At 50.3% G+C, this 11,921-nt stretch overlaps 1 protein-coding gene across 8 annotated transcripts in view; it reads left to right on the plus strand.

Moving 5' to 3' along the window:
- SMTN (smoothelin) overlaps positions 1–11,921 on the plus strand; it is an 83,721-nt gene that overhangs the window by 68,393 nt on the left and 3,407 nt on the right. For 4 of the 8 annotated variants that reach the window (XM_081892275.1, XM_081892270.1, XM_081892273.1 and 1 more), the window contains 4 exons: positions 611–677; positions 1,874–2,044; positions 2,627–2,750; positions 3,948–4,099. In XM_081892275.1, the coding sequence (XP_081748401.1) occupies positions 611–677; positions 1,874–2,044; positions 2,627–2,750; positions 3,948–4,099 (514 nt within the window). Of the gene's footprint in view, positions 1–610; positions 678–1,873; positions 2,045–2,626; positions 2,751–3,947; positions 4,100–8,335; positions 8,503–11,921 lie in introns of all 8 variants that reach the window. The other 4 variants (XM_081892276.1, XM_081892271.1, XM_081892272.1 and 1 more) reach the window with 3 other exon arrangements.

Here is an 11,921-nt window from a genome sequence, read left to right on the forward strand (position 1 = left end):
AGACCCTCGGAGGTGGACCTCAGTGTCCGGGCTGAACGATGGGGGTGGAGACGCTCCTTCAGGTATACTGGACCGAGGGCGTTTAGGGCTTTAAAGGTCAGCACCAATACATTGGAAGAGCAAAGCATAATAAGTTACTGCAGTGTTGTGTAGTGGTTAGAGAAGCGGTTCCCACACTTTTTGGGACCACTACCCCCTTCTCACATGGTTTCTCCCCCATCTTATTTAATCCCCACAACAACCCTGTGAAATAGGTTTAAGCTGAGAGGCAGCCACTTGGGCCAGTGAGCTTTAGATTGCTGAGTGGGGATTCGAACCCGAGTCTCATAGGTCCAAGTCCAACACACCCACTCAGTGATTTTCAAACCTTTTTTGGCCACTGTCCCTTTGGTTCCATAAACTCATCCCCCGTGCCTCCTACGCTATAAAAAAGCATTCTTTGGAAGAGTGGTTTGCACGACCCGTTAAGGAAGCTAAAAACACGATAAAATTTGAAACCCGTGAAAGGGTGCTGTTTTGGTGAAGTCCGTGGCATGTTGCCCTGTTGCCTCCATGGTACCTGAGGTCCTTATGTTTGTCTCCCACCCCTCTCCACGCTTCAACCTTTCAGCAGACGGCAACACCTTTGTCCAGACCAAATCGTCCTACAGCACATCGTCTTCCAAGAAAGTGGGCAGGTGAGTCCTTGCTGGAGCTCCTCTCCCAGTTGCACAGCTCCTGTCGCATTCACAGAACGGCAGAATTGCAGAGTGGGCAGGGGGACCCCAGGGCTGTAACATTCCCCAAACAGGGAAGGGCTGGACTCTGATTAACAGAATACACATGAGGCTTGACCAGCAAGACTCTGGGAGGAGGTGTCTGTAATAATTCCTGTCCACCCCTTGGCCCAGGTCATTTTATTCACAAAAGAACTTTTTACACAGTGTTCATAAGAACCAATCAGATTTCCGCTGAGCATTTCAAAACCCGCACGTGGGACAAAGTTAAAAGTTAAAACTACAAAGAGCTAATTTGAGCATGCATAGTAGTCCAGAGTAAATAAAAGAGGAAGCAAGGAGGAATGCTTTTAGGAAACCCTAAACAGGAGAGGCAGGATTTACCATCTCTTTGTGAACTCTCTTCCTGGCCCTTAAGATCTATCTAAAGATTAACAAACTACATCAAAATAACCTATTATCTTCTAAAAGTCAGATACAGTGGTATCTCGGGTTACATACGCTTCAGGTTACATACGCTTCCAGTTACAGACTCTGCTAACCCAGAAATATTACCTTGGGTTAAGAACTTTGCTTCAGGATGAGAACAGAAATTGTGCTCCCGCGGCGCAGCAGGAGTCCCCATTAGCTAAAGTGGTGCTTCAGGTTAAGAACAGTTTCAGGTTAAGAACAGACCTCCGGAACGAATTAAGTACCTGAGGTACCACTGTAGTTGTTTATTTCCTTGACATCTGATGGGAGGGCGTTCCACAGGGCGGGCACCACCACTGAGAAGGCCCTCTGCCTGGTTCCCTGTAGCCTCACTTCTCGCAATGAGGGAACCGCCAGAAGGCCCTCGGAGCTGGACCTCAGTGTTGGGGCTGAACAATGGGGGTGGAGACGCTCCTTCAGGTATACTGGACCGAGGGCATTTAGGGCTTTAAAGGTCAGCACCAACACTTTGAATTGTGCTCAGAAATGTACTGGGTGCCAATATAGATCTTTCAGGACCGGTGTTATATGGTCTTGGTGGCCACACCCAGTCCCCAGTTTCGCTACCGCAGTAAGGTCATAAGACTTGCAGAGGGAAGCGGGGAACCAGCGAGAAGCCAGCGTTGACCTCCTAGTCTCCTGGCAAGGCCCTGCTGCCCTTTCTCACCTTTGTCCCTTTCTGGCAGCATCTTCGAGCGAGAGGATGAGACCTCTGGGCGTGCTGGCAGCCTGGCTGCCCTGGAACGTCGCCAGGCTGAGAAGAAGAAGGAGCTCATGAAGGCTCAGAGCCTGCCGAAGACGTCAGCTTCGCAAGCCCGGAAGGCCATGATCGAGAAGCTGGAGAAGGAGAGCGGCAGGTGAGGAGCCCTGCAATGTTCGGATGAGGTGCGGGCGGCTGGTGCAGAAGTCCTGGGGTGGGTGGCGGTGCTCGGCTTTAGGGAAGGCGGCAGGCTGCCTGCGTTCTTTTGCAGATGTACCGTATTTTTTGCTCTATAAGATGCACTTTCCCCCTCCTAAAAATAAGGGAAAATGTGTGTGCGTCTTATGGAGTGAATGCAGGCTGCGCGACGAAGCCAGAACAGGGAGAGGGAGCACTGTGCAGCACTGTTCTAGCATCTGGCTTATCTGCGCAAAGCCTCCGCAGGGCAGCGGGGTGCCTTCATCCTTCAGCCTTGCGGAGGCTTTTTGGGCTATCCCAGAAGCCAGAACAGGGAGAGGCTATCCCAGAAGCCAGATCCCTCATGCTGTTCTGGCTTCTGGGATTCAGAATATTTTTTTTCTTGTTTTCCTCCTCCAAAAACTAGGTGCGTCTTATAGAGTGGAAAATACGGTATTCCAAGCAAGCTCCCCACGATCGGAGGCCGTTTCCTTCTTCCAATGGGAGCAATGCTTTGGTTTGGGATACAGCAACTTCTTACGCTCTCCTCTTCTCTCCGCAGCCCAGCCAACCCAGCCGTGTCCCGGGTGGCGGTCCAGCGCTCGGGCAGCTTTGGGGTCCCCAACGCCAGCAGCATCAAGCAAATGCTGTTGGATTGGTGCCGCGCTAAGACACGGGGCTACGAGGTGAGTGTGCCCCCGGTGGGCCTGTGCCCACTTTCCTTTTTAAAAAATAATAATTTTTACTTGATTTTACAAATTTAAAGTTATAATCCTACCACGACAGATCCACAGTTAAAAGATTCCTCCGAATCTCTGGATTTCCCACCTTCCCTCCATAGGTTCTGTTGTTACCCATTTTCTACTGCGTGTTTATTCAATAGTCCATTTTTTAAAATATAACCCCATTACGTCCATAGTTCTCGTTATGTTACGAGTGTTATTGCAATCCCGCTAATGCTTTCAACTGCTAACAGTGGTCTTCTAGGTAAACTATAATTTTTTCCCCATTCCTTATTAAAGTTTTGGTTTCCCTGGTTTCTGAGCTTTCCGGTCAGTTTTGCCATTTCAGCACACAACTTAGTTTGCCATTCGCCTGTGCCCACTTTCCTGCCCCTTTCTGCCCGGGCTTCCCCAGATTGAGAGATCGCCTTACCCCACATACCCCATTCAACAGCTTCAATCACCGGAACTGGCCCTCTTTCAGAGGCCACATAAAACTGCTCTGCAGTTGTAAGAACTTGGATCTTTCTGTGTTGCATCGCCTGCACTTCGGAACTCCCTGCTGATTGATATCAGGCAGATGCCTTCGCTGTACGTTTTTTCAGAGCCTGCTAAAAATATTCTGTTAGACAAGCCTAAAGCAGTTTATGTGAGTTTTCATCTCTTTTTTAGTCTATAGTCATCTTTAACACACACACACACACACACACACAATAATTTTTATTAAATTTTCTAAATTACATATCAAAATATTCATTTAAATAACCTTAAATTAATTGCTTCCCTTCTTCTATTTCCATGGTCCGTTTTACATACCATAGATTCCTACATCTTGTACATGAACTAAACCATTCAGTAATCCATTGTTACATCCATCAAATCTGATTTACACTGTTGAATTTAACTTAACGCTACCAGCATTTTTAAATGAACACAGTTTTCACCCATATATTCAGTAAACATTTCCCAGTCTTCTTTAAATGTGCATTCTTCTTGTTCTCTTTTTGAAATTTTTAAGTTAGTGTTGCTCGTTCTTCTTACTGCTAACATTATCTCTTTCTTTTTTTGGCAAACCCCCGCTTTGAGGATTCTTGATTTTAAATCAAATTTTTAAAAAATAAAACAATTTTTTTCAAATTTTGTTTTTATTTTACTCGGCAGCACGTCGACATCCAGAACTTTTCCTCCAGCTGGAGCGACGGCATGGCCTTCTGCGCCCTCGTCCACAACTTCTTCCCAGAGGCCTTTGATTATGCTCAGCTTTCACCGCAGGACCGGCGGCGCAACTTTGAGATGGCGTTCTCGGCGGCTGAGTATGTACCCCTTAGCTGCTCCTGCCGCCCGCCGCGCGTGGGAGAGAAGCGCGGGCGCAGGGCCTATTTTTCCTTCAAGAGGTCTAGCGCCTTTTCTGGGTTATTGGCGTACCTGTGCGCTCTCTCTCTCTCTCTCTCTGCCTAACACAGCCTTGGCCAATCTGGTGCTCTCTATGGACTTTGTGCTACAGCTGTGAAGGGAGTTAGAAGTCCAAAAGGGCCGTTATAGCAGGGGATTATGGGAGTTGTAGTCCAAGCCGTCGGTGCTGGCTGAGGCCGATGGGAGTTGTAGTCTAAAATGGCTGTACTGGCAGGGGATGATGGGAGTTGTAGCATCTAAAGCAATCTAGAGGGCACCATAGTGAGGAAGGCTGGCTTAACTATCCTGTGGCAATGAGTTAACCGGACACCTCTCTGCAGGGCTGTGGCTGTTTCCTGCTCAGTTGTGCTCAAACCTGTGCTGATTCCGGCTGGGAGGTTCTCAACCAGAAAATGTCTCACTGGGCGGACGACTTGGGGGGATTGGGAGAGACCTCCCAGTAAAGCCCCAAGGTGGGGAATAAGGCCTGCCTCTCGTCCCCTGTTCTTCTTCCTAAGCTGTGTTGTCTAGACAGAAAGCAGCGCTCCCTGTGTGCAGACACCAGCCTTTCCCAACCTCCAGGCGTTGCTAGACCACAAACCTCTGACCATTAGCCCACGCTGTCTGTCCAACACTATCCGGAGGGCACCAGGTTGGAGAAGGCTGGTGTCATGTAGCAGGGCCTCATCAAAAGGAAGAAAGACCTGGCCTTGGGAAAGGCAAAATCTGATTATTATTTTTTTGCAGGCTTCTGGAATGCTTACAGTTTATTTCATTTTTGCTAGTCCTGGGGAAGGGAGTCTCAGCTATCCACTGTGAAAATCAAAGAGTGCTTTTGCAACCTTGAGGTCTAGAAACATGCTTGTTCCGCCTTTTTTTAAAAAATGCAAGATTGGGGTTCTTAGGAAGATTGAAGCCCCAGTTGTAACTTTGGTGGTTACCTGCAGAATCACAACAAACACGCAGCTCTGGCAAAAGGCATCTCTTGAAGCGTGTAGGGGCACAGGTGGCTGTTTGTTTAATATTTATTTATCTTATTGAATTCGTCACTCCCCTTCTTCCTCCGAGGAGCTCAGAGGCGGCACATGTGGTCTTCCCTCCCTCCTCCTTTTAATCCCCACAACAACCTTTTAAAGTAGGTTTAGTTCTGAGAGAGGTGACTGGCAGCCAGGGTCACATCTGGTGAGCTTCACGTGGCCAAGCAGAGATTCGAACCCTGGTCTCCCAGGTCTGAGTCCGACACTCTAACTCAGTGGTTCCCAAACTTTTTCAGACTTGGTTCCATAAATTCATCCCCCAGGCCCCCTACCCTAGAAAAAGCTTGCATGACCCGCTCAGGAACAGAATAAGAGTTTCAAAACAGTAACGGTTAATCACACTCAAAATCCAGTTAAAACTATTTAGTTTAATTAATCCAGCAAACTGGTGGGCTTGGACCAGAGATTCCAACTTTTCAAAGTCTGGTTTACACCTCCAGTGTGTCCTGCTGCCCCCTTGCTTCTTATCCCTCCCCCCCAGTTAATCCTTCTGCCCCCCACCAGGGGGGCAGTACTGCCCATTTTGGGAGGACTGCTGTAACCACTACACCTCACTGTGCTCTTGCACCACCCAAGCCAGCTAACCATTCATGCCGGGGCCTCACAAGCGTGCTGGGATTTTGCCACGTAACCTGCAGACGGACCTTTTCCGGCTCTGGCTCAATCCGTGCTGCTTTCTCGCGCACAAGGTAGGAAGGGAAGGGGACTCAGCTATTTACGCAGAGCGCAGGAGCTCTTCCACGCTGGAAGGCATTCTGATTCCTCTGGAAAATTTGGATTGGGCGGTGGCGCACGTGGGACACTGTGAGCTGGTGTGGAGGAGCGGGAGAGTGCCTGCTCCTCTTTGCAAGGTCTTTCTTATAGGGTTGTGCGCTGTTGCAGCTTGGGGTCGGGTGGTGAGAGCGACTTCGGGGCTGCGGATGCCCTCGGGGCCTGGCTGGGCGCACCGCTGCCGCTTCTTGAGCCGGGACACCCCTGGGTGCTGTGCCTGGAACGGATCTGAGCAGAAAGACACGGAAGGGAGTTCTCTCTCTGTCTCCCTTTCTCGTCTCTTATTTCTCCCCCTGTGGGCTGCTTGTCCCCTTCCCAACCAGAGGTGGACAGCAGGGCCCCCGCAGAGCAGCATTGAGCAACTGCTTCTCCCGCCTCTCCACATGCAAATTTAGGGAGCCAGGCCACTTTCAAGATTTGGCACTCTGGAGAGGTTTGGGCTGATCCTGCAGTCCACAGCACCCAGGAAAGTCAGGACTGCTCGCCCACATTTGCAGGTCTCAGGATAAGTGTTTTTGAACATGCCTTGCCCTAAAAATACGGAACAAAATAATGCTGCATTTTAGCACTTTTTTGGAACCCTTTTTCCGCCCAAGGGCTGCAGTCCCTGGTGGGCGAAGCCAGTCTAAAGTGTGCGGAGCAAGCAGTACAAATTTTAGCCTTTTACAGTACAGTGGTTCCTTGGTTCTCAATCGTAATCCGTTCCGGAAGTCCCTTCCAAAACCAAAGCACGCTTTCCCATAGAAAGTGATGCAAAACAGATTAATCCGTTCCAGACTTTTAAAAACAACCCCTAAAACAGCAATTTAACATGAATTTTACTATCTAACGAGACCATTGATCCTTAAAATGAAAGCAGTAACCAATGTACTGCAGTCACACAGTCAATCAATCAGTAGCTGAACTGGGTTCCACACAATCGCAAAAACAAAACAAAAAGAGCCGCAAAAACAGAAATGCAAAATAAATAGCAAAAACAGACAGACCTCAGCGTAACACTCAAAACTGAAGTGTGGTACTCAAAACAGAAGTGTAACACTCAAAACAGAGCACGTTCGACTTCCGAAAAAAGTTTGCAAACCGGAACACTTACTTCCAGATTTTCATTGTTTGGGTTCCAAGTTGTTTGAGTACCAGGCGTTTGAGAACCAAGGTACCACTGTAGACTGGTTTCTACACTAGCTTCCTGTGTGAAAGCAAGAGGCATGATCTGCATTCAAGGCCAAGCCCTGGCCAGGCAAAAACCACTCAGGGTGCGGCCTGCAGAGATTTCCGAGGGTCAAACTGAGGGCCTCCATTTCCCCCGCTCCTGAATTGCTTCGTTGCTGCCTCCCTTACTAGCGGACCTGAGGGTGATCCCTTTTTAAAGGACGTTTTCACGAGTGCCAGAGCCTTGCTGCAGGAGCCTGGTGGTCTGCTCAATGACTCCTAGTTGCTCATTCTGTTGATGTCCCAGGCTGGCGGGACGACGAGTTTCCTCTTCTCCGAGCCAGGTCTCTCCCCTGCGGGCCAAATGCAATGTCCTGGCCCAAGAGGAGGGCAAGGGGCGTTTGCCTGCGAAGGGTTTCTCCTGCCAGAGACCCCCACTTGCCTCTTCCTTGCTCCCCTCTCCTCTCCATGGACCACGAGAGCGACCGACCCCCTCCTTCCACGATCTGGACCAGAGGTGCTTTCCTGAGCTGCTTTCACTTTCCCTCCTGTGTCGCTGTCGTCCTGCGTGCCCCCCCCCCAGCTTCAGGCACCCCGGCTGTGCCGCAGCGCTGTTGCAAGGCTGGGGTAGGATGGGATGAGCCAGCGGGGTGCGTTCCAGCCCCCCTCATCCGCTCTCTCTATATGCGTCCATATAGAAAGAAGGCCCCACCTTGGAACAGGTACCAGAGCACAGCGCCTTTCCTCCCTCCCGCCCTGTCCATCTCCTTTTCTCCCAACCCCTTTCCGTCTGTCGGACTGTCTTTGCTGTCGAGATCTGGGTTCGAGTTCCCCACACTTGCTCGTGGCACCTGCCCCTGACAACAGCACTTCTGGCCACGCTCACCCTACCCTTCCTATCTCCCCCCCCCCCATGAGGAATGACTCCCAGGCGCACGTGTGCAATGGACCCCCCCTCTTTCCACCCTCGTTTGTATTGCACGCCAGAGAGACACCCCCCAAAAGCATGTATGTAAGTTTGACACACACACACACAAAGGAATGTGAAATGGATTTATGTATTTCTTCTGTTTTTTCCCTTCTGTCTCTCTTCTTTTTCTCTCCCTCCCTCCCTGCCCCCTCTCCAAATCTGTCCGGGCTGTGATCACTGGCTTCTCCCTCCCCTTTCCTGGCACCCCACCACCCTGCCCCACCACCCAGGACGCACGCGGAGTGCCCCCAGTTACTGGATGTGGAGGACATGGTCCGGATGAGGGAGCCCGATTGGAAGTGCGTTTACACGTACATCCAGGAGTTCTACCGGTGCCTGGTTCAGAAGGGGCTGGTTAAAACCAAAAAGTCCTAACCTTCCTACCAGCGGAGCAATGGTGAGAATCTCCTCCTCCTTCTTGAATTATTGGGGGGGTGAGGGGGGGGAGATACGTGTCTCTGCATGTGTGCATTGTGGTTGCAGAATGTTTCCACGCTGGGAGGCAGGGAAATTCGGAGGGTGGGAGAGGCAGACGGTAGTTCCTTGGTAGTTCCTTCAGAAACTACCTTGCTTGGGGATGGGGAACTTCACTACGTGAGCCATTCATTCATTCATATATATATATGTGTGTGTGTGTGTGTGTGTGTGTGTGTGTGTGTATTTATATATACAGTGGTGCCCCGCAAGACGAACGCCTCGCAAGACGAAAAACCCGCTAGACGAAAGGGTTTTCCGTTTTGGAGGCGCTTTGCAAAACAAATTCCCCTATGGGGTTGCTTCGCAAGACGAAAAAAATCTTGCATCCCCCCGCGGGGTTTTTTCGCTTTTTTCGCCCTTTTCTTAAGCCGCTAAGCCGCTTATCAGCTGTTCCGCTGATAAGCCGCTTAACAGCTGATCGCTGGAAGCCGCTTGACAGCTGTAGCGCTAATCCGCTAAGCTGTCAATGGGCTTGCTTCGCAAGACGAAAAAACCGCTGTACGAAGAGCCTCACGGAACGGATTAATTTTGTCTTGCGAGGCACCACTGTATATATACACACACACACACACACACACACCGCCCTATACCCGGGGGTCTCAGGGTGGTTCACAGAATAAAATCAAGATACAAAACCACAATGCAGTCATACCTCGGGTTACAGCTGCTTCAGTTTGCGTTTTTTCGGGTTACACACCCACCAAAACCTGGAAGTACCAGAACGGGTTACTTCTGGGTTTTGGCAGTCGTGCAAGCGCAGAAGCACTAAATGGCACTTTGCGCATGCACAGAATCGCAACCCGCGTGTACGCAGATGTGACGCTGCGGGTTGCGAACGCTGCGGGTTGTGAATGTGCATCCCGCACGGGTCACGTTCACAACCTGAGCGACCACTTGTATACATAATGAAAATAAAGACAACAACCCAATAGCCCCTCAACCCCAATAGCCCCTTTGAAGGTGACTCGGAAACCACAACGAATCCATAACGTGGCAGCGAGACTGGTGATTGGGAGTGGCCGCTCAGGCTGTATAACACCAGTCCTAAAGGATCTACATTGGCTCCCAGTATGTTTCCGAACACAATTCAAAGTGTTGGTGCTGACCTTTAAAGCCCTAAATGTCCGGTATACCTCAAGGAGCGTCTCCACCCCCACTGTTCAGCCCAGACACTGAGGTCCAGCACCGAGGGCCTTCTGGCGGTTCCCTCCCTGCGAGAAGCGAGGTTACAGGGAACCAGGCAGAGGACCTTCTCGGTAGTGATGCCCGCCCTGTGGAAGGCCCTCCCATCAGATGTCAAGGAGATAAACAGCTATGCAACCTTTAAAGGGCATTTGAAGGTAGCCTTGAAGGGAAGTTTTTAACTGTATTTTTGTGTTTTATATATGTCGGAAGCCGCCCAGAGTGGCTGGGGCAGTTAGATGGGTGGAGTGCAAATAATAAAAGGGGGGATGAGGATTGGTTCTGTTGAGATATCACATTAAAAACCCCATTTTAAGACAGTTGCACTGGCGGCTGTTTTGTTTCTGGGCCCAATTCAAGGCGCTCACATTCGTGTTCGAGGCCTTGAATGACACAGGCCTCAAATACCCGAAAGGCTACCTCCTCGGGTGCTGGAATCAGCAAGCAGGGCACCTCTTGATAGTTCCTCAGCCCTCGGTGTTGGTGGTGACGGGCCAGCAGAGGGCCTTCTCTGTGGTGGCCCCAAAGTTGTGGAATTCCCTCCCCACCGCAATGCGTCTGGCACCTTCCCTGTGAATGCGGAAGACTTCCCTCTTGACCCTTAAGATGTCTGTTTTCGAGACCCACCCTAGGGCCTGTGTAACCTGGCTGTTTTTAATTCTGCTGGCAAAGGATGGGTTATTATCAATACATTTATCAATAAGAAAAAAATATCCAGCCTGCTCTTTGTAGTGGGCCGGTTGGTGCTGAGAGGATCTGCCATTGTACAATGGTGCTAAACTGGATATATTTCATCTCACCACCCTGGCACAGTTCATTATTGATGGACTGGTTGCACTTAAGCACTACCATTACTGCCCCCTCACAAGGAGCTGAAGGTGCCATGTTTTATCTTTCCTTTCCACATCTCATAGAATCATAGAAGTGTGGAGTTGGAAGGGCGATCTAGTCCAACCCCTTGCAATGCAGGAACCTCAGCTAAAACCCGACCTCCGCTTCAGAACCTCCAAGGAAGGAGAATCCACAACATTATTCCACCTTTTTCGCCAGGGAGCTCAAGGGGGCAGACACCCTCGTTGTTTAACCCCCACAACACCCCTGCAAGGGAGGTCAGGCCAAGAGGCAACGACTGGTCTAGTGTCACACCCGCCGAACTTTGTGGGGGGATTTCAACCTTGGTCTCCTGGATTCCAGCCTAATGCTCTAACCACTACACCACACCACACTGGCTCCCGATATTCCTTGTTCCCAGTGTTACTAGCTCTTCCATGTTGTGTTTTTAGATTGTTTTAACCCACAATGGGAGCTCACGGACAAGGCTGGGGAAGAAATCAAATACCAATCGTAAAAATAAATTTTTAAGCTCTCACTTTTGCGGGAGGGGCAGATAATTTTTGACAACTGCCAGGTAACGGTGGCGACAGTGCCTGCCTTTCCCAGAATCCTTTGCTTCCGTAGGCCGGGGTGCAGCGAAAGAGAGACGGACAGGTGATGGAGATGGTTTCTTCTTATTTTCTCCTTCTTTTGGAGGGGGTGGGGTGGGGTGGGTTTTTATTTTTATTTATTTTGCCCCGGCCATATATGTCTCGGAGGAGCTAGAGAGCCTTGGAAAAAGTGACTCAGGCACTCCTTGTTAATATCTTTGCCTCCCTAGAGCCTCGTTCTCCCGGGACACTGGGTACAACAGCCCATCACACAGGCTAAACAAAGGCTTTATAAGGGCACACTGGCTTGCTCAGGAGATTTTCCATTGCTGAGGCTGCTGAGAGGAGGGAGCCTATTAAACCTCGCGGTTACCTCCCTGTGCACCCGCACCCCCACCCCCTCTGCGCACGCTTGACCCCGAGGCTGAGGACTGGGGAGGCCGGGCGGGAAACCAGCGCAAAGCTGGTGCAAGGTCCTGGGTCTTGGCATTGAAGGTGGGCATTAAGAGTGTAAGTGGAAACGTGTCGGATCAGGCCCAGGGTCCAATTAATCCAGCATTCTGTCCTCACACTGGCCAAACCAGCTTCTTCACAGGCGCAAACTGTTCTTGGAGCATCAATATAGGGCTCCCCTGCACTAAAAGAAAGATCTTTTGCAAAACGTTATAAACACCAGGCGGCTGCTCACACTTTCAAAACGAGACGCTAGCAACCCTCTCAAGTGTTGTTCTGG

This window comes from Podarcis melisellensis (assembly GCF_964234715.1).
Source record: "Podarcis melisellensis genome assembly, chromosome: 16".
Lineage (NCBI taxonomy): Eukaryota > Metazoa > Chordata > Lepidosauria > Squamata > Lacertidae > Podarcis > Podarcis melisellensis.